This window comes from Hemitrygon akajei, chromosome 14 (genome assembly GCF_048418815.1).
Source record: "Hemitrygon akajei chromosome 14, sHemAka1.3, whole genome shotgun sequence".
Classification (NCBI taxonomy): domain Eukaryota; kingdom Metazoa; phylum Chordata; class Chondrichthyes; order Myliobatiformes; family Dasyatidae; genus Hemitrygon; species Hemitrygon akajei.
In genome coordinates, this window is record NC_133137.1 from 43,257,967 (window position 1) to 43,283,996 (window position 26,030).

The 26,030-nt window shown below is 40.5% G+C and overlaps 1 protein-coding gene across 3 annotated transcripts in view; it reads left to right on the plus strand.

The window, feature by feature from the left end:
* appl2 (adaptor protein, phosphotyrosine interaction, PH domain and leucine zipper containing 2) overlaps positions 1 to 26,030 on the plus strand; it is a 121,471-nt gene that overhangs the window by 19,465 nt on the left and 75,976 nt on the right. Inside the window, exons 5-7 of one of the 3 annotated variants that reach the window (XM_073065930.1) lie at positions 5,473 to 5,560; positions 15,714 to 15,755; positions 18,393 to 18,425. In XM_073065930.1, coding sequence (XP_072922031.1) covers positions 5,473 to 5,560; positions 15,714 to 15,755; positions 18,393 to 18,425 — 163 coding nt within the window. The remainder of the gene's footprint in view (positions 1 to 5,472; positions 5,561 to 15,713; positions 15,756 to 18,392; positions 18,426 to 26,030) is intronic. The other 2 variants (XM_073065931.1, XM_073065932.1) reach the window with 2 other exon arrangements.

Sequence of the window (26,030 nt, forward strand, 5' to 3'; positions counted from 1 at the left end):
CCTGCCAATCTGGCTGTGCTACAAGATCATCTACCTTATTCCATCTAGTGGTGCATTCAAATATAACACCTTCAATCCTATATTCGTCACCCTTTTTGATTTTGTCCCTGTGTTACACTTCAACTCATCCCACTGACTGCAATTTTGTCATATCATCTGCTTACCCTTTCTCAGTCTCACTACATACTGCAGAATGGGGGGAGGGATCTCATTGAAACCTACTGAATATTGAAAGGCTGAGATAGAGTGGATGTGGAGAGGATGTTTCCTATACTAGGAGAGAGTCTAGAACCAGGAGGCACAGCTTCAGAATACATGGACACCCCTTTTGGCTGAGCAAACTCGATGTATTTCTGCCCTTTTGTCATGGTCTTGTAGTCTAATTATAATGTGTTTGTAAGGGCACAATTTTACCTCTGATAACATTGAAAAATAGTTTTGAATCTCTAATAGAAATTCAAATAATGATTTGAAACTTGCAAAAAATGTACAAGGTTTGGGAAAAGGAAATTAGAGATTGATGATGATAGTCATCATGGATCATGTTCTTGTAGTCTTGTTTATCTTGCTCACCTACTGCAACGTCCTGACTTGGGGGGAATTTTCAAAGGTTTCTAACATTTTTGCATAGGGTGCACAATGCAACTCTGGTGTTGAGGTGGTGAGTGGGTGCAAGTTAGATTGGTTGCTAGTTCTTTATGGTAAAGGAAATATATTCCTCACCACTCTTGAGCTACAGGTATGTATTGTACACACTGGATATGACTCTGTTTAAAACTGAACCATTTACTCATTGTCTGACCTACGTTTGTGTCACTGGTCCTTTTGCTTTTGCTCTTTGCTGATGGTGGTAATGTCAGTGATTGTTTCTGGTGTCTCCAGAAAATAACCTACCAAATCAAACCAAATAACACATAAAACCTACAATAACACTAACATATGGTAAAAGCAGGAATGATATGATAAGTATACAACCTATATAAAGTAAAAATATTGTATGTACGGCGTAGTTTCACTTATCAAAATTGGGAAGACAGCAAGCCAAATTCGATTTGGGGGGGGGGGGAAATCGGGACATACACACGTGCACGTACATGCCTACGCACGTACACGCATATGTACATAACATGCGTAAGCACGTACATGCATGCGCACACAACTGCCCGCACAAGGCTTCATGGTAGTCTTTCTCGGGGTAAACACACTTTTAAAGCGGGCGTCTTTTTTTTGTAAAAGCGAAAATCCACTTTAGTTAGTGAAAACAGGTACTAATGTAGGTTTTTTGTAACAGCGAGCTGTTGTAAAGCGAACGTTCGAAAAACAGGGGCCACCTGTACCCATCTGTACTAACCCCATTTACCAGTACTTGGTCCACATGCTTCTGGTGATTCAAGTGCATGACTAGATATTTTGTAAATGTTGCAATGTTAGGTGCCTCTGCCTCCCACTCGGTCAGTATGTTCCAGGTTCCAACCAGTTTTTAAACTTGTGTCCCCTGTAGACCTCAATCCTTATGTTAAACCTATGCCCTGTTGTAGATATTTCTGCGGAGACATGTTTACTGCTGACCACCTTATCTACGCCCTTCATAATTTTGTACACTTGTATTTGGTCTTTCTCAGCTTACTCCACTACAAGATAAACAAACCCTTCTCATAAATGAGGCAACATTTGGTGAACTCCTATGCACTCTTTCCAATACGTTCATGTTCTTCCTGCACAATGGCAGTTAAAACAGTGCATAATTTTATAAAGTTGCACCATAGCTTCCCTTCTGTTATGTCTATGCCCTAGCTAATGGAGGACAGTGTTAAGTCTGCTGCCCTATCTACCTAGTCTATATTCTATCTTTGACCTCCCAAATGTATCGCTTAGAAAGATTAAATTCTATCTGCCATTGCTTTGCCCAATTCACCATCTGATCAGTGTCTTCTTGAGTGAAACTATCATTATCTGCAAAATTACTGATCATACCTCTTACATTGATAACTAAGTTATATAGCAAACATTAAGGTGCTGGTACCTGTCCTGGTGGTACACCACTGGTCACTGCATTCCTAATCCCAAAAATACCCATCCACTGTCATTCTTTATCTCCCATTACCAAGCCAGTTTTGGATTCAGTTTGTCAACTTGCCCTGGATCCATTGGGTCCAAAATCTTTGGACTAGTCTTCCATATGGAATCTTGTCTTACTTTATGTGGATTACATCATCCTTACCTCCCTTATCAGTATACTGAGTTAGATCTTCAAAAATCTGGAATAAAATAGGACTGTAGTGTTCTCGCACAGGTGTAAAAGAACTCTGAACTAAACACCAAGCTTAAACCAGTCAATGAGGCGGTCCCAGTAAGATTAACCGTTTACTGTTCACTCTTCCACATTAACGTATGGTGAAAACTGTTGATAAAACAATACAAAATATATACAGTATTTGTTTCCTTCTTGACATCACATTTACATCATAAATACTTGCAAAAGTAAAACTACAACAACTATATTACATTAAAGTGCAACATACAGTCAGAATCTACCTACGCCATCGACTGGCTTTAAATACATCAACTCAAACTATACGCAACTCTTTAAATAACAAAAAACATAAACTTATCAACCGTCATTACTTTTAACAGAATCAGCGTTAACATCTTTAATTCAACATATCGATTATCTCATGAACTTACGGCGTTGCTTCTCTGATGTTTCTAGTGCGTAGAAAGAAAACTTTTCTCGCGCTGATCCTGCACACACATAAGCCCCCTCCTTCCCGTTTCTCCAAACCGGTATTTTCCCACAAGACGCGGAGAAACCGGGTGTGACATCATCGCATGCCGCGATATATCACAGACAACGAATTTACTTTAAACAACCTTAACTTTAACTAGAAAATGATTACAAATGAATTACTAAAGCAAAAATATAATAAACTAAACAAATGCCTTAAAGGCAACACAAGGACTTCCCAACACAATAAAGCCATGCTATCTCTGATCAGAGTAAATTAATCCTGTCCCATTGAATTATATTCCAAGAGATTTGTCACCACAAAATAAGACCCTGGGCTGAAATTAATTGTGATATTCCTGCTTCCCTTCCTGAGAAACCAGATTTGCTGTCCTCCAATTTTCTGGCACTTCACTGGGATCCTAGATATCTTTAATTTTGCTTCTCATAGTACCTTGGGATGGATCTCTTTCAGCCCTGGGATTTATCCACCTTTCTAACACATTTTTTAATGATAATATTCTCTAGAATATCAACAGCTCCTCCCCAGAATCTCCAGAATATTGTCTTCCTTCTAGTGAAAATGTAAGAGAAGTATTCACTTAAAACCTTGCTAAGTCCCTGTGGCTTCGAGCACAGATTTCCCTTTAGATACCAATGGATTCCAGCCCCCCCCCCCCCCCCCATCCCCACTTTCCTTGACCACCCTCTTGCTCTTGGTAGACTTAATAAATGTTTTTTATCAAACTCACGATGTCCCATGACATCTAGAATTCTCTGGATGTGTAATTTTTACCATTTACGCTTGTGGGAATATGTTGGCCTTGAATTCTCGCAATTTCACTTTTAAAAGATTCCCACCTCAGCTGAAGATCAAAAGCTGTTCCTACTCTATATTTGGCTAGCTGTGTTTAATAATCTTGAAATCAACCTTCCCCCCACTTCAGGGCTTTAATTTGCTGACTACCCTTGCACTTTTCTATAATTACCTTGGAGCATAGAGCTGTGGTGACTCTTGCTAGAATGCTGTAGAAGAGATTTATAAGGCTGTTCCCAAGTCATCGAATCGTAGAGCAGTGTATCACAGATAAATGGCCTTCAGCCCAATCCCATCCATTCCGACCATGCCAGGACCAACAGGCTATGGGGCAGCTTCTTTCTACAAGCCATTAGACATAATTTCACATGTCTGTACAATGTCACTGAGTTAAAATGCAAAGAGTTTTACTCCCTCACGTTGTGGGATGGACGTGGAATTTAAATAAATTCTCAATTCTATATACCGTGGTGCCTACCCAGCTAGTCTCAATTTCTAGTCATCAAGTTTGCCGATGACACGACCGTGGTGGGCCTCATCAGCAAGAACGATGAGTCAGCTTACAGAGAGGAGGTGCAGCGGCTAATGGACTAGTGCAGAGCCAGCAACCTGTCTCTTAATGTGAACAAAACAAAAGAGATGTTTGTTGACTTCAGGAGTTGACTTCGGGAGGGCACAGAGCAACCACTCCCCGCTGAACATCGACGGCTTCTCGGTAGAGATCTTAAAGAGCACCAAATTTCTTGGTGTTCACCTGACGGAGAATCTCACCTGGTCCCTCAACACCAGCTCCATAGCAAAGAAAGCCCAGCAGTGTCTCTATTTTTTGCGAAGGCTGAGGAAAGTCCATCTCCCACCCCGCATCCTCATCACATTCTACAGGGGTTGTATTGAGTGCATCCTGAGCAGCTGCATCACTGCCTGGTTTGGAAATTGCACCATCTCGGATCGCAGACCCTGCAGCGGATAGTGAGGTCAGCTGAGAAGATCATCGGGGTCTCTCTTCCCGCCATCACGGACATTTACACTACACGCTGCATCCGCAAAGGAAACAGCATTATGAAGGACTTGGAGTACTGTGTCCAGTTCTGGTTGCCTCACTATAGGAAGGATGTGGAAGCATTGGAAAGGGTACAGAGGAGATTTACCAGGATGCTGCCTGGTTTAGAGAGTATGCATTATGATCTGAGATTAAGGGAGCTAGGGCTTTACTCTCTGGAGAGAAGGAGGATGAGAGGAGACATGATATTAAGAGGAATAGACAGAGTGGACAGCCAGCGCCTCTTCCCCAGGGCACCACTGCTCAATACAAGAGGACATGGCTTTAAGGTAAGGGGTGGAAAGTTCAATAGGGATATTAGAGGAAGGTTTTTTACTCAGAGAGTAGTTGGTGCATGGAATGCACTGCTTGAGTCAGTGCATTAGTGAAATTTAAGAGACTACTAGACAGGTATACGGGGGAATTTAAGGTGAAGGGTTATATGGGAGGCAGGGTTTAAGGGTCGGCACAATATTGTGGGCCAAAGGGCCTGTACTGTGCTGTATTGCCTTCCTTGTGTGTGTCTTGCCTTGTAGGAAGTCATGACATGCAAACCCTGCCAGAGCTAAAGTGCTTCTGATTCCATCTGCAATTTCTATCAGAATTGTTTATTGGCTCTTAAACTAACCTTCCGCAGGTTGTACCTGGACTTGTATAGTTCTGGATCACTGGTTGTAAATGCTCAGATCTAGCTCTCAATAGACTGCGAATCTCCTGATTCATCCATGGCTTTTGCTTTGGGTGACCTTATTCAGCAGGCCATGAGGATTTGGGCCAAGTGCCATTTTCTGTGCTGTAGGCTCTGTGATATGTACTGTATATATCATTAGGATAGTCAGTTCATCATTGATTGGTAATAAGTGTGACTAATAAAATTCTTTTTCTTTGCAGCTCAATTCTCTTCATACGGAACTAGCTAAACAAGTTGCTGACACCATGATATTCCCAATGATACAGTTCAGGGAAAGAGATCTTACGGGTAATGTTGAAATCTAGCCATTTCTTACATTGTAGGATTTGCATGAGGATTTACCCATTGAATACTGGAATATTTGCATTGCAGTTATTTTTATTTATTTTGTGATACAGCATGGTAACAGTGCTCACACTGACCAATGCAGTCTTGTGACCAATTAACCCACTAACCTGTACATAGACAATAGGTGCAGGAGTAGGCCATTCGGCCCTTTGAGCCAGCACTGCCGTTCAATGTGATCATGGCTGATCAGCCACAATCAGTACCCCGTTCCTGCCTTCCCCGCCATATCCCTTGACTCTGCTATCTTTAAGAGCTCTATCTCACTCTTTCTTGAAAGCATCCAGAGAACTGGCCTCCACTGCCTTCTGAGGCAGAGCATTCCATAGATCCACAACTCTCTGGGTGAGAAAGTTTTTCCTCAACTCCATTCTAAATGGCCTACCCCTTATTCTTAAACTGTGGCCTCTGGTTGTGGACTCCCCCAACATTGGGAACATGTATCCTGCCTCTAGCATGTCCAATCCCTTAATAATCTTACATGTTTCAATCAGATCCCCTCTCATCCTTCTAAATTCCAGTGTATACAAGCCCAGTCGCTCTAATCTTTCAACATATGACAGTTCCGCCATCCCGGGAATTAACCTCGAAAACCTACGCTGCACTCCCTCAATAGCAAGAATGTCCTTCCTACATCTTTGAGAAACTTATGCATTCACAGGGAGAATGTATAGTGGTGGAATCGAACCCAGATTGCTGGCTCTGCAATAGCATTACATTTTCAATTGCATACTGTGCTGCCCTAAGATTTATTTGGAAGATGCTTTTATTTATCTGTACTGTAGCAAACCCCATATAACCATTTTAGCTTTTTTTGATTCTTTTCATTTTCTCCAAATCACACGGGCCCCAGTTATGCCTGCCGTTCTGTTGCCTACATGAAGCAGTTCATGTTCAAAGGTTTCAAAGTACATTTATTATCAAAGAGTGTATAAATTATACAACCTTGAGATTTGTCTGCTTACGGATGCAGAAATTAAAGGTGTTATTTCCTCTATGAATTCTGGGAAAGCACCAGGTCCAGATGGGTATACAGTGGAATTTTTAAAGTGTTTTTCCTCTACTCTTTCTCCTTGGTTATGCAAGGTTTTTGAAGAAGCAATTAGACTAGGTAAATTGCCACAATCTTTTTATAGAGCTTCCATTTCTTTAATATTGAAAAAAGATAAAGACCCTACTGATTGTGCATCCTATAGACCAATATCCTTATTGAATGTAGATTCCAAGATCTTTTCCAAGTTACTGGCGACCAGGCTGGAGAAGGTATTACCTCAAATTATCTCGGAGGATCAAACTGGTTTTATTAAAAATCGCTATTCTTTTTTCAATATTAGGAGATTATTGAATATTGTTTATACTCCTTCACGCAGCACCTTAGAATGTGTCATTTCATTAGATGCGGAGAAAGCATTTAAATGGCCATATTTATTTACTGTGCTTGAGAAGTTTAATTTTAGTCCGACATTTATATCCTGGATTAAATTGATATATCGTACTCCAGTAGCCTCGGTTTTTACTAACAATCAAAGATCTCCCTTTTTTCGTTTATTTCGGGGTACCAGGCAAGGTTGTCCTCTTAGTCCATTATTATTTGATATTGCTATAGAACCTTTGGCAATTGCTATTAGAGAATCACCTAACATTTTTGGCATTACTCACGGGATGGATATACATAAGTTATCATTATACGCAGTTGACTTGTTATTATATATTTCTGATCCTGAGAAGTCCATTCCTGCAGTTATATCATTGTTGGCTCAGTTTAGTAATTTTTCTGGGTATAAATTGAATCCTAATAAGAGTGAATTGTTCCCCTTAAATAGACAGGTTCCAATTTATGGAAATTTACCTTTTAAATTAGTTAATGACTTTTTAATATACTTGGGGATTAAAATTACAAAAAGTCATAAGGAGTTATTCAAGGTTAATTTTTTACCCTCAATTGATCAGATTAAATGTTTGTTCACTAAATGGTCACCAGTATCTTTATCTCTGATAGGTCGGATTAATGCTATTAAGATGATTATTTTACCCAAGTTCTTATATATATTTCAAGCTGTACCAATTTTTATTCCGAAATCCTTTTTTGACAATGTTGATTCAAAAATTTCCTCATATATATGGCAGAACAAAAATCCTAGATTAGGTAAAAGATATTTACAGAAGGCAAGGGAGGAAGGTGGATTGGCATTGCCTAATTTTAGATTTTATTATTGGGCATTTAATATTCGATATTTGAAATGTTGGTTAAGGGATTGGGATTTATCTCCTAGCCCTCATTGGGTAAATCTGGAAACTAAATCTGTACAAGGATTTTCATTGGGTTCTATTTTAGGGACTTCTCTTCCCTTTGCTCTTTCTAAATTGCATAAACGAATTGACAATCCGATAGTCAAACACACTTTACGTATGTGGTTTCAATTTCGGAAATTTTTTGGGTTGAATCAGTTTGTTTTAACTATTCCTGTTGTATCCAATTTCTTTTTTCATCCTTCTATTATGGACCAAGCTTATTCAGCTTGGAAGACTAAAGGAATACTACAATTTTCTGATCTATTTTTGGATAATTATTTTATGTCTTTTGAACAATTATCTAATAAATATAATTTGCCCAGATCTCTTTTTTTTTAGATATTTACAGATTAGGAGTTTCATAAACACTGTACTTCCTACCTTTCCAAATCTTGATGCTTCGGGTATTTTGGAGAAATTGTTAGAACTAAATCCTTTTCAGAAAGGTGTAATATCAAATGTTTACAATATAATTATGAAAATACGTTCAGAGGCCTTTTATAAGATTAAAAATGATTGGGAAAGAGAACTTAACTTTACTATCCCTATTGAGAATTGGGATAAAATTCTTCAATTAGTTAATTTATCCTCTATATGTGCTAAACATTCATTGATACCGTTTAAAGTTGTGCACAGGGCTCATATGTCCAAGGATAAATTGGCTCGTTTTTATTCCCATATAAATCCTATATGTGACAGATGTCTTTCTGAGATAGCTTCTTTAACTCATATCCATGTCTGCTTTTGAAAAAATATTGGAAAGACATTTCCGATATTATTTCCACGGTATTGAACATTGATTTACAACCTCATCCTATTACTGCAATCTTTGATTTACCAATGATGGGGTCAATCCATTTATCTTCTTCTGCTTGTCGGATGATTGCATTTCTTACATTAATGGCTAGAAGATCTATTTTATTGAATTGGAAAGAAATTAATCCCCCTACCGTATTTCATTGGTTTTCACAAACTATGCTATGTCTAAATTTGGAGAAAATTAGAAGGGTCGTATATGACCCTTCTACTAAATTTGAAAAGATTTGGAGGCCATTTATTCAATATTTTCACATGATGTAATTTGACCCTGTTCCAATTCTATTTGTTTTTCTGTTTTTGATTATTTATATATATATATACACCGTAGATTCCGGAGTTTAAGCCGCTACTTTTTTCCCACATTTTGATCAGCTTTGAACACTGCGGCCTTTACTACGGTGCGGCTAATACATGATTTTTTTTCATGCCGCCAAAAACATTTTGCCTCGTAACAGTAGACCAATAAAATTGATGAGTAGTTCACAGAGGTCCAATGAAATTGTACGATAAATCAAGCGCACTTTCACAATTAAATTATTGTAAATCAGTCATTTGTACTCACCCTCATCAACATGGAAAACACTCGAAGAAAAGCATTGTGCTGCCTTTATGGCAGTTATTTAGTTTATAATATTTTCACTTAGTAATTCATTTGTTAGTATGTTTTCTGTACTACAGCCCGGAATGCTAGACGTTACATCCGGTTTCGCCGCGTCTTGTGGGAAATACCGGTTTGCGATAAACGGGAAGGTGGGGGGGGGAGCGGCGGAGCCAAAACGCTGCTTTTAAGTTAAAGGCGATCAATAACTTTTCCTGGTATGCTGCAGTATATATATTTTTACCAGTCGCTAGGAGATATTGGAATATATATGCAACGTAATTTGTGTGTTACCGATACGTATGTATATTTAAAAGTAGCCGTATTACAGGCACGGTTCGAAAAAAAGCATTTGCAATATGTATTTGTTTGTTACCATATGGATTTAATTAAAAGTTAAAAAATCCTCATGTGTAATATCTTTCTGTGTAAATATCTCATATTACAACGTGGGACACCTGCGGCCTAAAATCCGGTGCGGCCTGTACAAGTACAAAATTGATTTTCTTTCTAAAATTAGAGCCAGCGGCTTTTAATCAGGTGCGCTCTGTAGTGCGAAATCTACGGTATATATATGTTGAGAGGATCGGAGTTGGGGACACTGATGATTTTCTAATTTTTTTAATAGATACTATAAACAGCCCTTTTTCTTTCCTTTTTTTCTTAATAGTTAGTGGTTAGTTTGTTAGTTTAGTTTTTCTTAGGGTATTAATATTTTTTTTCTTTTTCTCTTTTCTGTTTTTTTTCACCATGAATTACTTAGTTTTTTTTCTCGTTTATATGACATTTGTATCATTCATGATTTGGGAAAACTTAACTATAATGTACTTATTGCTTGTGTATCCTTTTATGTTCATTTTAATTTTGTAAGTTTGTAATCCCATTATCTTATGTACTAATCTTATCATGTTGATATTAATAAAAAGATTGAAAAAGAAAGTAAGAGATTTGTCTGCTTACAGGCAAATGCAAAGCAAGAAACCCAAAAGAATCCAAATCCACCAGGGCACAACTCCCCAACTCTTCCTTCGCTATGTCAGTGACTGCATTAAAGCCACTTTTTGCACATGTACTGAACTCAACTTTATTGACTTTGCTACCATCTTGCACCCTGCCCTCAATTTCAATTGGACAATCTCTGATACCTCTTCATCTTTCTTCATGTGTGTTTCCAGCTCAGGAGCCAGATTATCCAGCCACATTATTTCAAACCCTCTGACTCCTACAGCTGCAGTGACTACATGCAGTCACTTGCAGGGACATCATTCACTTTTCTCAGTTCCTCTATTTCCACTGCATTTGTTGCTGAGATGAGGTCTTCCACTCCAAGACAGCCAAGATGTCCTCTTTCAGGTACTGTTGTTCCCTCACCCCACTACTGTTATTGATAGAGCCCTCACCTGCATCTCCTCTATTTCCTGTACTTTAGCTCTTTCCCCAATCCCCTCTCCAGATATGACAGGGGTAGTGTTCCCCTGTCCTCACCAATTGTCCCTCCACCCTCCACCCTTTGCATTCAACACAAAATCTTCGCAGCTAAAGTGTGATCCCACTGTCAGACACATCCTCCCCTCCCTGCTCTGTGACTCCCAGTTGTACTTTGTACCTTTCCTGTCCATCCACAGACACTTCCCCTCTACCCACAGGAGGTGTAACACACCTCTTCCTTCCCCACCATCCAGGGACCTAAACATCCCTTCCAGGTGAGGCATTTTACACATGCAAATACTCAGCCTTTTCAATGTGCCTGGTGCTCCTGATTGTAGTCTCATCTAGATTTGTAAGATGAGATATTGGAATTAACCAGACAAATTACTCCACCAATTAAGAATGGCCATGCACCACGACCCACAGAATCAAAAAGGTTAATCATTTTTGTGTCCGAGCCAGGTGAGGTTTCCTGTGTTGAGTCAAATTAAGCTGCAGGCTCCACTCCTGCCAGTGCCCTTCCATCAGTTCCTTTAAATTTTAGCTTTGCAGCCATTCTCTCCAGATCTTAAAGCCTTTGGTTTCCTGGGAGGTCCTGGTGGGTTATGGGAGTAATGTCGCTGGACCTTCCTTTAGCCATGAAGCTTGCAAATGTATTAGACCATAAGACATAGGAGCAGAATTAGGCTATTTGTACCATCAAATCTGTTCTGCCATTCAATCATGGCTGATCCTTTCTTTTCCCCCTCCTCAACCCCACTCCCAGGCTTTCTCCCCTTAACTTTTGATGCTGTGGCCAATCAAGAACCTGTCAATCTCTGCCTTAAGTTATACCCAACAACCTGGCCTCCACAGCTGCCTGTGGTAACAATTCCCATAAATTCACCACCCACTGGCTATAGAAATTTCTCCGCATCTTTGTTTTAAATGGACACGTTCAATTCTGAGGCTGTGCCCTCTTGTCCTAGACTCCTGCACCATGGGAAACATCCTTTCCACATCTACTCTGTCTAGACTTTTCAACATTCAAAAGGTTTCAATGAGATCCCCAGTCAACCTTCTAAATTCCAGTGAGTACAGGCCCAGAGCCATCAAAAGTTCCTCATATCATAGCCCTTTCATTCCTGGAATTATGCTTGTGAACCTCCTCTGAACCCTCTCCAATGCCAGTACATCTTTTCTTAGATGAGGAGCCCAAAACTGTTAACAATACTCAGGGTGAGGCCTCACCAGTGCCTTATAAAGCCTCAGCATCACATCTTTGCTCTTGTATTCTAGACCTCTTGAAATGAATGCTGACATTACATTTGCCTTCCTCACCACTGACGCAACCTGCAAGTCCCAAATCCCTCTGCATCTCAGAATTTTGGATTTTATCCCTGTTTAGAAAATAGTCTGCACATTTATTTCTACCATCAGAGTGCATGACCATGCATTTTCCAACATTGTATTTCATTTGCCACTTTTTTGCACACTGCCTGCCCCTCCACCAATCTTCGTATCATCTGCAAAAATAAAGCCATCTATTTCATCATCAAAATCGTTTATATACAGCATAAAATGAAGTCCCAAAACCGACCCCTGTGGAATATCACTAGTCACTGGCAGCCAACCAGAAAAGGATCCTTTTATTCCCACTTATTGCCTCCTATCAATCAGCTAATGCTCTAACCACGTTAGTAACTTTCCTGTAATACCATGGGCACTTGGTAAGCAGCCTCATGTGTGGCACCTTGTCAAAGGTCTTCTGAAAATCCAGATATGCAACATCCACTGCATCCCCATATCTATCCCATATAATCTCTTCAAAGTATTCCAACAGGTTCGTCAGGCAGGATTTTCCCTGAAGGAAACCATGCTGACTTTGTATTATTTCGTCCTGTGTAACCAAATACTCCATAACCTCATCCTTAACAATCGACTCCAACATCTTCCCAACCACTGAGGTCAGGCTAACTGGTCTATAATTTCCTTTCTGCTGCCTTCCTCCTTTCTTAAAGAGTGGAGTGACATTTGCAATTTTTTAGTCCTGGCACCATGCCAGAGTCTAATAACTTCTGAAAGATAATTTCTAATGCTGCATCTGTATCGCTACCTCTTTCAGAACCCTAGCATGCAGTTCATCTAGTCTGGGTGACGTGCTCCCTCAGATATACCATATAACCATATAACAATTACAGCACGGAAACAGGCCATCTCAGCCCTTCTAGTCCATGCCGAATGCTTACTCTCACCTTACTCTCAGATCTTTCAGCTTTTTGAGCATCTTCTTGCTTGTAATAGTAACTGTACTTATTTTTCTTCCCCCCCCACCCTTAAACACTTAGCACACTGCTAGTGACTTACACAGTGAAGACTGATGCAAAAAACTTTTAGTGCATTTGCTCTCTCTTTGTTGCCCGTTATTATTTCTTCAGCTTCATTTTCTAACGGTCCTATGTGCACTCTCATCTCTCTTTTATTTCTTATATATTTGAAAAAGCTTTTACAATCTGCTTTGATATTATATGCCAGCTTGCTTTCATATTTGTCAATACTTTTAGTTGCTCTCTGTAGGTTTTTAAAGGCTTCCCAATTCCTGCTAACTTTTGCTTTATTATGTCCTCTCTTTTGCTTTTACATTAGCTTTGACTTCCCTTGTCAGCCAAAGTTGTACTATTTTGCCATTTGAATATTTCTTTGTTTTTGGAGTACATCTATGCTGTACTACCTCATTTTCCCCAGAAACTCACACCATTGCTGCTCTGCTGACATCCCTGCCAGCATCTCCTTCCAATTTACTATGGCCAAACTCCTCTCTCATACCACTAATTTCCCTTGCTCCACTGAAATACTGCTATGTCAGACTTTACTTTCTCACTATCAGATTTCAAGTTGAACTCAATCATATTGTGATCACTGCTTCCTAAGGGTTCTTTTACCTTAAGCTCCCTAATCACCTCCGGTTCGTTACCTAACACTCAGTACTGTAGTAGGATCTTAGATCTTAGATACTTAGATCTAAGTATACTTAGATATATATATATATATATCTTAGATACTTAGATCCTCTAGTAGGCTCAACAACAAACTGCTCTAAGAAGCCATCTTGTAGGCATTCAGCAAGCTCACTCTCTTGAGATCCATTACCAACCTGATTTTCCCAATCAACCTGCATGTTAAAATCTTCCATGACTATCATAACATTGCCCTTTTCGATTCCTTTCAATATCATGAGAAAACAGCTGGCATTTCCCTTGGGGCAGAGCAGCCTCATTTTGTAATGACTAACTATCCAAGACACTTGTGTTTTAAAAAAATAAAAAATAAATCAATCACAGGTGTATAGGAAATATTCCATAATTGTGTAGAACATAGAACATAGAATAGTACAGCACATTACACATTACACCCTCAAACCCTGCCTCCCATATAACCCCCCACCTTAAATTCCTCCATATACCTGTCTAGTAGTCTCTTAAACTTCTTTATAAACTTCTCTTAACTTCACTATAACTGTACAAGCTCGTTCCATTATTAAAGTGTAAAGCTCTTCTTTATCTGAAGCATTGCCGTTGAATTTTATTTTACTAAAGCACAGGCTTACTGATCTGTGTAGACGATAACCTAATCTAGATTTTAATTCACTTGAATTTAATTAAATAAAGTTGCTGGATAATTAAAAATTTTATTTTCACATTTTACATCTGTTAATTTCAATTATTGTACTTTTTGCACACACAAAAGTGGATTGGGCTGAGATTGTGTTATATGTGTTATGCAGTTTTATCAATGCCTTGTACATTAGTAAGTGAGATGGCAATATAAAATACAGCAGAAATATAATGGGGAGTCTTCCAGGTGTAGTTATACTTTGAAATGCATTTCTTTATCACCTAGATTCAATTCCAAATGCCGTTTCCTCTCTAGAGTGTTCATAGTTAGTAGGATACAGGATTTTAATTTGCCATAATCTTCGAATAGTTCAGAAATAATAATGAAATAAGTGTGCCCTGACCCCTTCTGTGTTCTGAAATTATGTGAAATATAAAGGCTTGGTGTACAAATGGAATGTGGAATGCCTCTTTATTCAAGTGTGCACATTTCTCACAAAATAAAGCTGATGTAGATTGGTATATAATCTGTGATTAATCTTTGATGGTGCTTGTATGATTTATCATTTAATCCCAGAGCCTTTCTTTGTTATAGAGGGTGTTCTGTTTAGCAGCATCTGCAACTTTAGTACCGTTGTGGACATTGAGCTGGTGTAGACCCCTCTAGCTATAGGGATGTTTTAGACTCACTCATGTGCTATCTGATCTGGAGGGAACTCTGAATTGCCAGCCCTGCACTAATGTTCTAATTCACCTTTGTAGGTCTGTTCCTACACTTTAGTATGATGCATGGACAAATCATCAATTGTGCATTCTATGACAGTATGAAACCACGTGCATTCCCAGTCTTTGATAAACCAAGCTAAATGACTGAGAGTAAATTTTTGGTTTAATAATTTAAAAGATACGATTGTCTCTTTGTGTGTGTCTGTGAAGAGGAGTTATAATGCATAATACATCATGAAAACTATACTGACAGACTGAACTGAAATAAGTAGATAATTAACCACCCTGGATTAATTATCCTCTCCTGGTGTAAACTCACTCCTTTCTATAATCTGAATTCTTTCATTTTTAATGTTGATTGGTCCAGGATTAGCATTGTACTGTTGGAAACGGAAAAGGATTAAACAATTATTTGGCAGTTCATCCTCTCACTTAATTTGCACTTGTAATAATTAATTTCCATTAATTTGTTAAAAAAGTTGTGTAAACAGGCATTTTATAAATGGTATTAAATCAGTCGGAATCAGCCAGAATGCATTTGAACCAAACTGTAACGCTGATTATGATTTTATTTGGTTTCTCTGTTTCTGACTTTTATTTCGTACCCTACATTGAGCATTTCTGTTTTTATTATTTGCAGAAGTAAGCACTTTAAAAGATTTGTTTCTACTTGCTAGTAATGGTATGTATATATATTTTTTCATTTCCAGTTTTAATTGTTTACCCTATTTTTGGGAACTGGTTCATTGCTCTAGAACATGACTGCAGACTGCATACCTTGCTTTAGTGGCAAAGACTGCCATGTTGCTACGTATAGAACTTTCCAGTCCTTAAGGAGATGACTCTCATTCTGTCAGTTTCAGGCAGATTTTAAGTGTCATTTGTTTTTTGCTTTTTCCGTATCTATGTTGTCAAAATTAGTTGAGGACTGCTAATCATTATATTCCATAAAGCTATCCCTGCAAATCCAATCCTTTTCATGTAATATGGAACTACATCTCTTCATAGAGTTTTAAATCTAATCTCTACAAGAAACTGTGTTCACATTTTTAAATGATAGCTAATACACCGTCTTCAATTTTTCTGCAGGCATACTTAGCAAATTTATAGAACAGTAACTTTAAACAGGATCAATGGACAACAAACTGCAAATGCAAATAAATAGCAATAAATAATGAGCATGAAATAACAAGATAAGGAGTCCTTAAAGTGAGACCATCAGTTGTGGGAACCCCAGAAGTAGAAAAAGTATAGTTATCCCCTTCTGTTCAACAGCCTGATGGTTGAAGGGTAGTAACTGTTCTTGAACCTGATGGGTGTGAGTCCTGAGGCTCTTGTACCTTCTACCTGATGGCAGCAGTGAGAAAAGAGCATGGTGAGGATCTTAGAAGATAGATGTTGCTTTTCTACGACAATGTTTCATGTAGATGTAATTAAGCCAGAGGTTGATAGATTCTTGATTGTCAGGACATGAAAGGTTAATGGAAGAAGGCAGGAGATTGGGGCTGAGAGGGAAAATGGATCAGCCATGATGAAATGGTAGAGCATGGGCCAAATGGCCTAATTCTTCTGCTATATCTTAGCATCTGAAACATTCGTTTCTTTGCTAATGAGTTGATGCAAGGATATTCGAAAGTGGAGATTTCCTTCTCTCACTGGGATGTGTAAGCGGAGAGCTGGGGCACTTTCAATGCAATGAGGACATTTTATTTACTTATGTGGAGATAGTGTGGAACAGGTCCTCCGGCCCAACAAGCCGCACTGCCCAGCAACCCACTGAATCACAGGACAACTTAAAATAACCAATTGACCTACTAACTGGTATATCTTTGGAATGTGGGAGGAAACCGGAGCACCCAGAGGAAACCAACATGCTCACGGGGAGAACGTACAAACTTCTTACAGACTGCATCAGACTTGATCTCTGAACTCTGGAGCATCGAGCTGTAATAACATCAGCTTACTGCTACGTTACCATGATGCCCCATTTTCCACTTTGCAATACCTAAGACATCTTTTCCAAATGTTCATTTTCTCAAAGTATCTGTGCATATTTTAGCCATTTATTAAAATAACTGTTGAATTTACATAAACTACAATGAATGCTTCAAAATGTTGTTGTTTGATTAATTATTTTCCATTTTCTGTCTTACTGACGTTCACTCAGTTCCTGCTGTTTACTATTCAGCAAGTTGGAAAATTATTTTAACACTTACACTTTTTCCATATTTCTCTAACTCTGGTAACCACTCCCTTCTGTTTTCCTCCTCCTGCTCTTTGTTTTCCTTTATTCCTGTCTCTACCTCAGTCTTTCTCTTCCACCATGCTCATGACCTGTCCATCACCTTCCTCTAGTTCCCCATCTCCTTCCCTTAATACCATGGTGTGCTGTCCTTCCCGATGAGCTTCCTTTCCCCACCTATCACCTCTAGCCTCTCACATACCCTTTTCTACCCTCCTGCCTCCGCCCTCCCCCTTCTCCTGGTCTCACTGATCACCTGCTTGCTTCTGCTCCTCCCCTGCCCCCACCTTACTCTGGCCTTTGCCCCTTTCCTTTCCTGTCCTGAAACGTAGACTCCTTAATGGATGCTGCCTGACCTGAGGAGCTCCTCCAGCATTTTGTGTGTTGCTCAAGATTTCCAGTACCTGCAGAATCTCTTGTGTCTTCCACAAAGAAAATTAGGGAGCATGAAAGGTGTGAGAAATTGTCACATCTTTTAATGATGTGAGATTGAGAGGAACAAAGGAGGTAAGGGATGACTTATCAGACAACAGCACAAGCACAGATCCATTTTTGAAAGCCCTTCCTCTGAGGTCATTAGTAACTGGGTGCTGATTGAAGCATTGGGGCTCCAATTGCTGAAGACACAGTACCTACTGTGGAAATAGATGGTGTTACGAGTCCAATTTGAGAGGAGAGTTGAGCTTGGAAGGAGTGCACATTGGATTTTAAAGAGAACATGGGGCTTCATGATGTATGTAAGAACTAACTGGAATTTCATGTGTGAGACACTTAGGAACAGTAACTAGAAACTATACAGAATTTCTTGAGTTATAGTGTTTATGTTCTGAGTAAACCAATGAAACTTTTAATGGTATAAACAGTGGTGCAAAATGTTTGCGAATCCTTTAGAATTTTCTCTATTTCTGCATATATATGACCTAAAATGTGATCAGATCTTCATGTAAGTCCTAAAACTAGATAAAGAGAACCCAATTAAATAAATAACACAAAAAATTAAGCTTTTTCATTTATTTGTTGTGAAAAATGATCCACTGTTTTACATATTTGTTGAAAAATGTGAACCTTTGCTTTCAGTAACCGGTGTGACCCTCTTGTACAGCAATACAGGTAATGGTTGATCAGTCCTGCACATCAGCTTGGAGGAATCTTAGGCCAATCCTCCTTACAAAACTGCTTCAACTGCATGTTGGTGGGCTTCCTTGCATGAACTGCTTGCTTCAGGTTCTTCCACAGCATTTCTATAGGATTAAGGTCAGGACTTTGACTTGGCAGTTCCAAAACATGAAATTTCTTCTGCTTTAACCATTCTTTGATAGACTGACTTGTGTGTTTAAGGTCGTTTCTTGCTGCATGACCCACTTTCTCTTGAGCTTCAGTTCACGGACGGATTCTCTGACATTTTCCTGTGGAATTTGCTGGTACAATTCAGAATTCATAGTTCCATCAATGATAGCAAGCCGTCCTGGTCCTAAGGCAGCAAAGCAGGCCCAATCCATGACACTGCCACCACCATGTTTCACAGATGGGATGAGGTTCTTATGCTGGAATGCAGTGTTTGCTTTTCACCAAACCTAACACTCATTTAAACCAAAAAGTTGTATTTTGGACGACTTTGTGACCTCCTGGAATATTACACGCCTTGTTCTTGGAGTGATTTCTGTTGGTCGACCTCTCCTAGGGAGAGTAACAATGGTGTTGAATTTCCTCCATTTCTACACCATCTGCCTGACTGTGGATTGGTGGAGCCCAAATCTTTAGAAATGGTTTTGTAACCTTTTCCAGCCTGGTGAGCATCAACAGCTTTTTTTCTGAGGTCCTCAGAAATCTCCTTTGATCGAGGCATGGCACACTTCCTAAAACCCTGTGTAGTGAAGATCAGACTTTGATACTGAAGACCCAGGTTTATGTTCTTTAAATAGGGCAGGGGCTCCCATACCTGCACTCACACCTAAATGTCATCCCATTGATCGAAACACCTGACTCTAATTTCCCTTTAAATGAATTGATAATCCTAGAGGTTCACATACTTTTTTCAACAAATACATGTAATGGATCATTTTTCTGAACAAGTATAATGTTTTTGGGTTATCTAGTGTTAGGACTTGCATGAAGATCTGATCATATTTTGGGTTACATTTATGTAGAAATAGAGAAAATTCTACAGGGTTCACAAACTTTCTAGCACAACTGTATGTAAGGGCGTACCTATCCTTTGGCTCACCAGAAACCAGCATTCCCCTCTAAGCTAGTCCCATTTACACTAATTGAACCCTCTAACTATTTCCTTTCCATGCACCTGTCCAATTAGTGGAAGGAGGCTATTGTGACCAATCCTATATGTTGGCACCACTTCACTGCATTAATTCCATATCCCCTACTGTCTGAAAAACTATTGATCTTTGTCATGAATATCCCAACGGTTGAGTCTTTACAGCCCTCCTAGCTAGAGAATTCTGAAGTTTCATCTCCTTCAGGGTATAGAAAGTGCGTGTGCGGTTCTGGTCATTTACCTGTGGGAAGATATCTATAAGCTTGAAAAATTACAGAGAAAGTTTACAAGAACTTGAGGACCTGAGTTTAGGGAAAGGATGAATATATTAGAACTTTATTTCCTTGAGTGCAGGAGAACAAGGGGAGATCTTATAGAGGTATACAAAGTTTACATGGTTTAATTAGTTTGAGCTAGGAGAAGTTTAATTAGTTACATGGATGAGAGAGGTACAGAGGGCTATGGTCTGGGTGCAGGTAGATGAGACTAGGCAGAAGACTAGGTTGGTATAGATTAGATGTTTCTGTGCTATAGTACTCTATGACTCTAAATTACTTCTCCCCTCATCCTGATTGGCTCTTTGGGGCTGTGACCCTTGATTCTAGACACTGCAGCTGTCAAACGTTAAGAATTACATGTACTTCCATGTGATCCTCATTCTTTCATTCCACTGAGAGCAGAAACCCATTCTTCTCATACAATTCCATCATTCAGGAACCAAACTGGTGAACCCTCAGTGCACACTGTCCATTCCAAGTGTCTCCTTCAAGACCAGACCTCAACACTGTCTCCCAGATGCAGAATTATCTGCTCTCTATATAATGGGAGTAAGATATCTTTACTCCTGTGCTCAAGTGTTTTTGCAGCAGATGCCTCCCTACTGTTTGCATTTCGTATCTACGTCCACAGTCACTGATTCAGCTAGGTCCCTCTGGATGCCAGCATCTTTCCTTCTCTCACTATTTAAAAATCTACCCCCTTTTCTCTCTTATCCTAGATTTTCCCAACATATCTTTCATTTGCCACATACTTAGCTTAACCTGTCTACATTTGGTAGTCTCTCTGCATCATTCTCACAATCCACACTGTATCATAAGAAAATCTGGTTCCCTTGTTCAAACAGCAAATGTAGACTGTGAATGGATGGGGTCCAAGCCACCGGCCTCTGGGCCGTCCACTGGTCACTGCTCCCTATGTGAAAATAACTTATTTATTCCCTGTCTTTATTTTATCTGTATTGGACTATGACACTATTAGCCCCAATACCATGTGCTCTAACTTTTGTTAATAATCTCTCAGGGCAAAGAAGCTCTCGGGTTCTAGCAACCATAATAGTATTAGTTTTAAAAATGTAATAGAGAAGGATAGGATAGGTTAGATTCCTAAACTCGAGCAAGGCTAATTTTGGAGGAATTAAGCAGGATCTAGAAGAGGTTGATTAGGAGAGCCTGTTTTTGAAGGGAAGGAAACAAATGGCAAATGGGAAGCTTTTAAAACTATCTAGGGGCAGCAGGTTCCTATTAGGGTGAAGACCAAACCTGGCAAGTTTAGTGAACCCTGGCTGATGAGAGATATTAAGCTGTGGTCAAGAAAAGAAAAGAAGAATGCATTGGATTTAGGAGGTCAGGGACAAGCAAATCCCTTGATGACTATAAAATAATCAAGAATACACTTGGAAGGGATTTCAGGAGGGCAAAGAGAAGGTATGAAATGGGTCTAGCAAGCACGGTTAAGGAATATCCCAAAAGGTTTTATACTATATTAAGAGTAAAAGGGTAGCTAGGGAGAAAGTATATTTCGCTTTAGATCAATAGGGCTGCCTATGTCTCAAGCAGGTGGGTGGGATTTTAGTGTTATGAGTCTGAGGAGAGAAAGGTTCCAGGATCAAAAATGCTGGTGTCAACAGACAGGCACATCTTTAGCAGGGAAGCCCCTTTTTTTCTGAAATGATTTCCTTGTTATTCAAATAACAAGCCATGGGTAACAAAGGACATTAAGACCATCGTGAACACTAAAAAGAGGGTGTTTAGAGATAGAAATAGGGAGGAGCTGAGGACAGTACAGAGGGACCTGAAAGCCAAGATCAGGGAGGCTACAGACAGGTATAGGACAAAGCTTGAGTGGAAACTCCAGCAGAACAACATGAGAGAGGTCTGGAGTGGGATGAGGACAATCACTGGGTTCCGGCAAACTAGCAACAGAGGAGCTGAAGGCAGTGTGGACAGGGCCAACAAACATAACCTGTTCTTCAACAGATTTGACACTGTGGCCCCTACCCATCCCCCACATGATTCATCTGGTGTTGGCCCCCAACCAACACATACTCCACTCTCTCTTCCAACCCCTCCTCACAGCCCTCCACCCTGCTCTCATGACTACACCCCTCCCCCACCTGATATCACCACGGTGGGCTTCACAGCTGAACAGGTGAGAAGACAGCTGAAACGTCTCCACCCAAGTAAGACTGCAGGCCCGGATGGTGTCAGCCCCAGGGTGCTCAAAGCCTGTGCCCCCATCTATGCGGGGTACTTCACCATGTCTTCAACCTGAGCCTGAGTCTCCAGAGGGTTCCTGTGCTGTGGAAGATGTCCTGCCTCGTCCCCGTGCCAAAGACGCTGTGCCCCAGTGGTTCCAATGACTACAGACCAGTGGCATTGACCTCCCACATCATGAAGACCCTGGAGAGACTTGTTCTGGAGCAGCTCCAGCCTATGGTTAGGCCACACTTAAACCCCCTCCAGTTCGCCTACCAGCCCCGATTAGGAGTTGAGGATGCCATCGTCTGCCTGCTGAACCGTGTCTATGCTCACCTGGACAAGCCGGCAAGCACTGTGAGGGTCATGTTTTTTGACTTCTCCAGTGCGTTCAACACCATCTGCCCTGCTCTGCTGGGTGAGAAGCTGACAGTGATGCAGGTGGATGCTTCCCTGGTGTCATGGATTATTGATTACCTGACTGGCAGACCACAGTTTGTGCGCTTGCAACACTGTGTCAGACAGAGTGGTCAGCAGCACTGGGGCTCCACAGGGGAATGTCCTGTCTCCCTTTCTCTTCACTATCTACCCCTCTGACTTCAACTACTGCACAGAGTCTTGCCATCTTCAGATGTTTTCTGATGACTGCCATAGTTAGATGCATCAACAAGGGAGATGAGGCTGAGTACAGGGCTATGGTGGGAAACTTTGTCACATGGTGTGAGCAGAATCATCTGCAGCTTAATGTGAAAAAGACTAAGGAGCTGGTGGTGGACCTGAGGAGGGCCAAGGCACCGGTGACCCCTGTTTCCATCCAAAGGGTCAGTGGGGACATGGTGGAGGATTACAAGTACCTGGGGATACGAATTGACAATAAACTGGACTGGTCAAAGAACACTGAGGCTGTCTACAAGAAGGGTCAGAGCCGTCTCTATTTCCTGAGGAGACTGAGGTCCTTTAACATCTGCCAGACGATGCTGAGGATGTTCTATGAGTCTGTGGTGGCCAATGCTATCATGTTTGCTGTTGTGTGCTGGGGCAGCAGGCTGAGGGTAGCAGACACCAACAGAATCAACAAACTCATTCGCAAGGCCAGTGATGTTGTTGGGGTGGAACTGGACTCTCTGACGGTGGTGTCTGAAAAGAGGATGCTGTCCAAGTTGCATGCCATCTTGGACAATGTCTCCCATCCACTCCATAATGTACTGGTTAGGCACAGGAGTACATTCAGCCAGAGACTCATTCCACCAAGATGCAACACTAAGCGTCATAGGAAATCATTCCTGCCTGTGGCCATCAAACTTTACAACTCCTCCCTCGGAGTGTCAGACACCATGAGTCAATAGGCTGGTCCTGGACTTATTTCCACTTGTCATAATTATTATTTAATTATTTCTGGTTTTATTTTGCTATATTTCTACTCTATTCTTGGTTGGTGCAACTGTAACGAAACCCAATTTCCCTCGGGATCAATAAAGTATGTCTGTCTGTCTTTCTTACTGACCCTTTCACAATGTATTTCACTGTGATAATTGATCACTTTGTATGTGACCATTTTGTTATATCTCCCTGAGAAATACTGACTTCCCAGCCTTAGAAATGAACATAGAACATAGAACAATACAGCACAGTACAGGCTCTTCGGCCCACAATGTTGTGTCGACCCTTAAATCCTGCGTCCCATATAATCCTCTACCTTAAATTCCTCCATATACCTGTCTAGTAGTCTCTTAAATTTCACTAGTGTATCTGCCTCTACCACTGACTCAGGGAGTGCATTCCACGCACCAACCACTCTCTGAGTAAAAAACCTTTCTCTAATATCCCCCTTGAACTTCCCACTCCTTACCTTAAAGCCGTGTCCTCTTGTATTGAGCAGTGGTGCCCTGGGGAAGAGGCGCTGGCTGTCCACTCTATCTATTCCTCTTAATATCTTGTATACCTCTATCATGTCTCCTCTCATCCTCCTCCTCTCCAGGGAGTAAAGCCCTAGCTCCCTTAATCTCAGATCATAATGCATACTTTATAAACCAGGCAGCATCCTGGTAAATCTCCTCTGTACTCTTTCCAATGCTTCCACATCCTTCCTATAGTGAGGCAACCAGAACTGCACACTTTACTCCAAGTGTGGCCTAACCAGAGTTTTAAGAGCTGCATCATTACCCCGTGACTCAAGCTCTATCCCTCGATTTATGAAAACTAACACTCCATAAGCTTTCTTAACTACCCTATCTACCAGAAAAAGAGAGGAGGTCCTGAAGGAAGATTACTGGGAGCTAGGAAGAAAATTAAAAAACTGGACCTGCAGAGTAATAATCTCAGGATTACTGCCTGAGCTACGCGCTAATGATTGTAAGAATAGCAGAATTAAGCAGATGAATGTGTGGCTAAGTAACTGGTGCAGGGGGCAGGGCTTTAAATTCTTAGATCACTGGGATCTATTTTGGGGAAGGCATGAAACGATGGGTTACACCTGAACTCAAAGGGTACTAATATCCTGGCGGGATTGTTTAATATAGCTGTTAGGGAAGGTTTAAACTGAGTTGGCAAGGGGAAGGAAACCAGGGTGTTAGGGTCGAGGAAGAGGAAAATAGAAATAAGTCAAGGAAGTCTTGCTGTTCAGGAGGATTTAAACTAATGTGGCAGGGGGATGGGAACAAGTGCAGAGAGACAGAGGGGTGTAAAATGAGGGTAGAAGCAAAAAGTGGTAAGGTGAAAAGTAAAAGTGGCAGGCAGGCAAATCCAGGGCAAAAATCAAAAAGGGCCACTTTTCAACATAATTGTATAAGGGCTAAGAGTGTTGTAAAAACAAGCCTGAAGGCTTTGTGTGTCAATGCGAGGAGCAGTCGTAACAAGGTGGATAAATTGAATGTGCAGATAGTTATTAATGAATATGATATAGTTGGGATCACAGAGACATGGCTCTAGGGTGACCAAGGATGGGAGCTCAACATCCAGGGATATTCAATATTCAGGTGGGGTAGCCTTGCTGGTTAGAGAGGAGATTAACGCAATAGAAAGGAAGGACATTAGCCTGGAGGATGTGGAATCGATATGGGTAGAGCTGCATAACTCCATGGGGCAGAAAACGCTGGTGGGAGTTGTGTATTGGCCACCTAACAGTAGTAGTGAGGTAGGGGATGGCATTAAACAGGAAATTAGAAATGTGTGCAATAAAGGAACAGCAGTTATAATGGGTGACTTCAATCTACATATAGATTGGGTGAACCAAATTGGTAAGGGTGCTGAGGAAGAGGATTTCTTGGAATGTATGCGGGATGGTTTTCTGAATCAACATGTCGAGGAACCAACTAGAGAGCAGGCCATTCTAGACTGGGTACTGAGCAATGAGGAAGGGTTAGTTAGCAATCTTGTCGTGCGAGGCCCCTTGGGTAAGAGTGACCATGATATGGTGGAATTCTTCATTAAGATGGAGAGTGACATAGTTAATTCAGAAACAAAGGTTCTGAACTTAAAGAAGGATAACTTTGAAGGTATGAGACATGAATTAGCTAAGATAGACTGGCAAATGATACTTAAAGGGTTGACGGTGGATATGCAATGGCAAGCATTTAAAGATAGCATGGATGAACTACAACAATTGTTCATCCCAGTTTGGCAAAAGAATAAACCAGGGAAAGTAGTGCACCCGTGGCTGACAAGGGAAATTAGGGTTAGTATCAAGTCCAAAGAAGAAACATACAAATTAGCCAGAAAAAGCGGCACACCTGAGGACTGGGAGAAATTCAGAGTCCAGCAGAGGAGGACAAAGGGCTTAATTAGGAAAGGGAAAAAAGATTATGAGAGAAAGACAAATGTAGGTCCCTTACAGTCAGAAACAGGTGAATTGATCATGGGGAACAAGGACATGGCAGACCAATTGAATAACTACTTTGGTTCTGTCTTCACTAAGAAGGACATAAATAATCTTCCAGAAATAGTAGCGGACCAAAGGTCTAGTGAGATGGA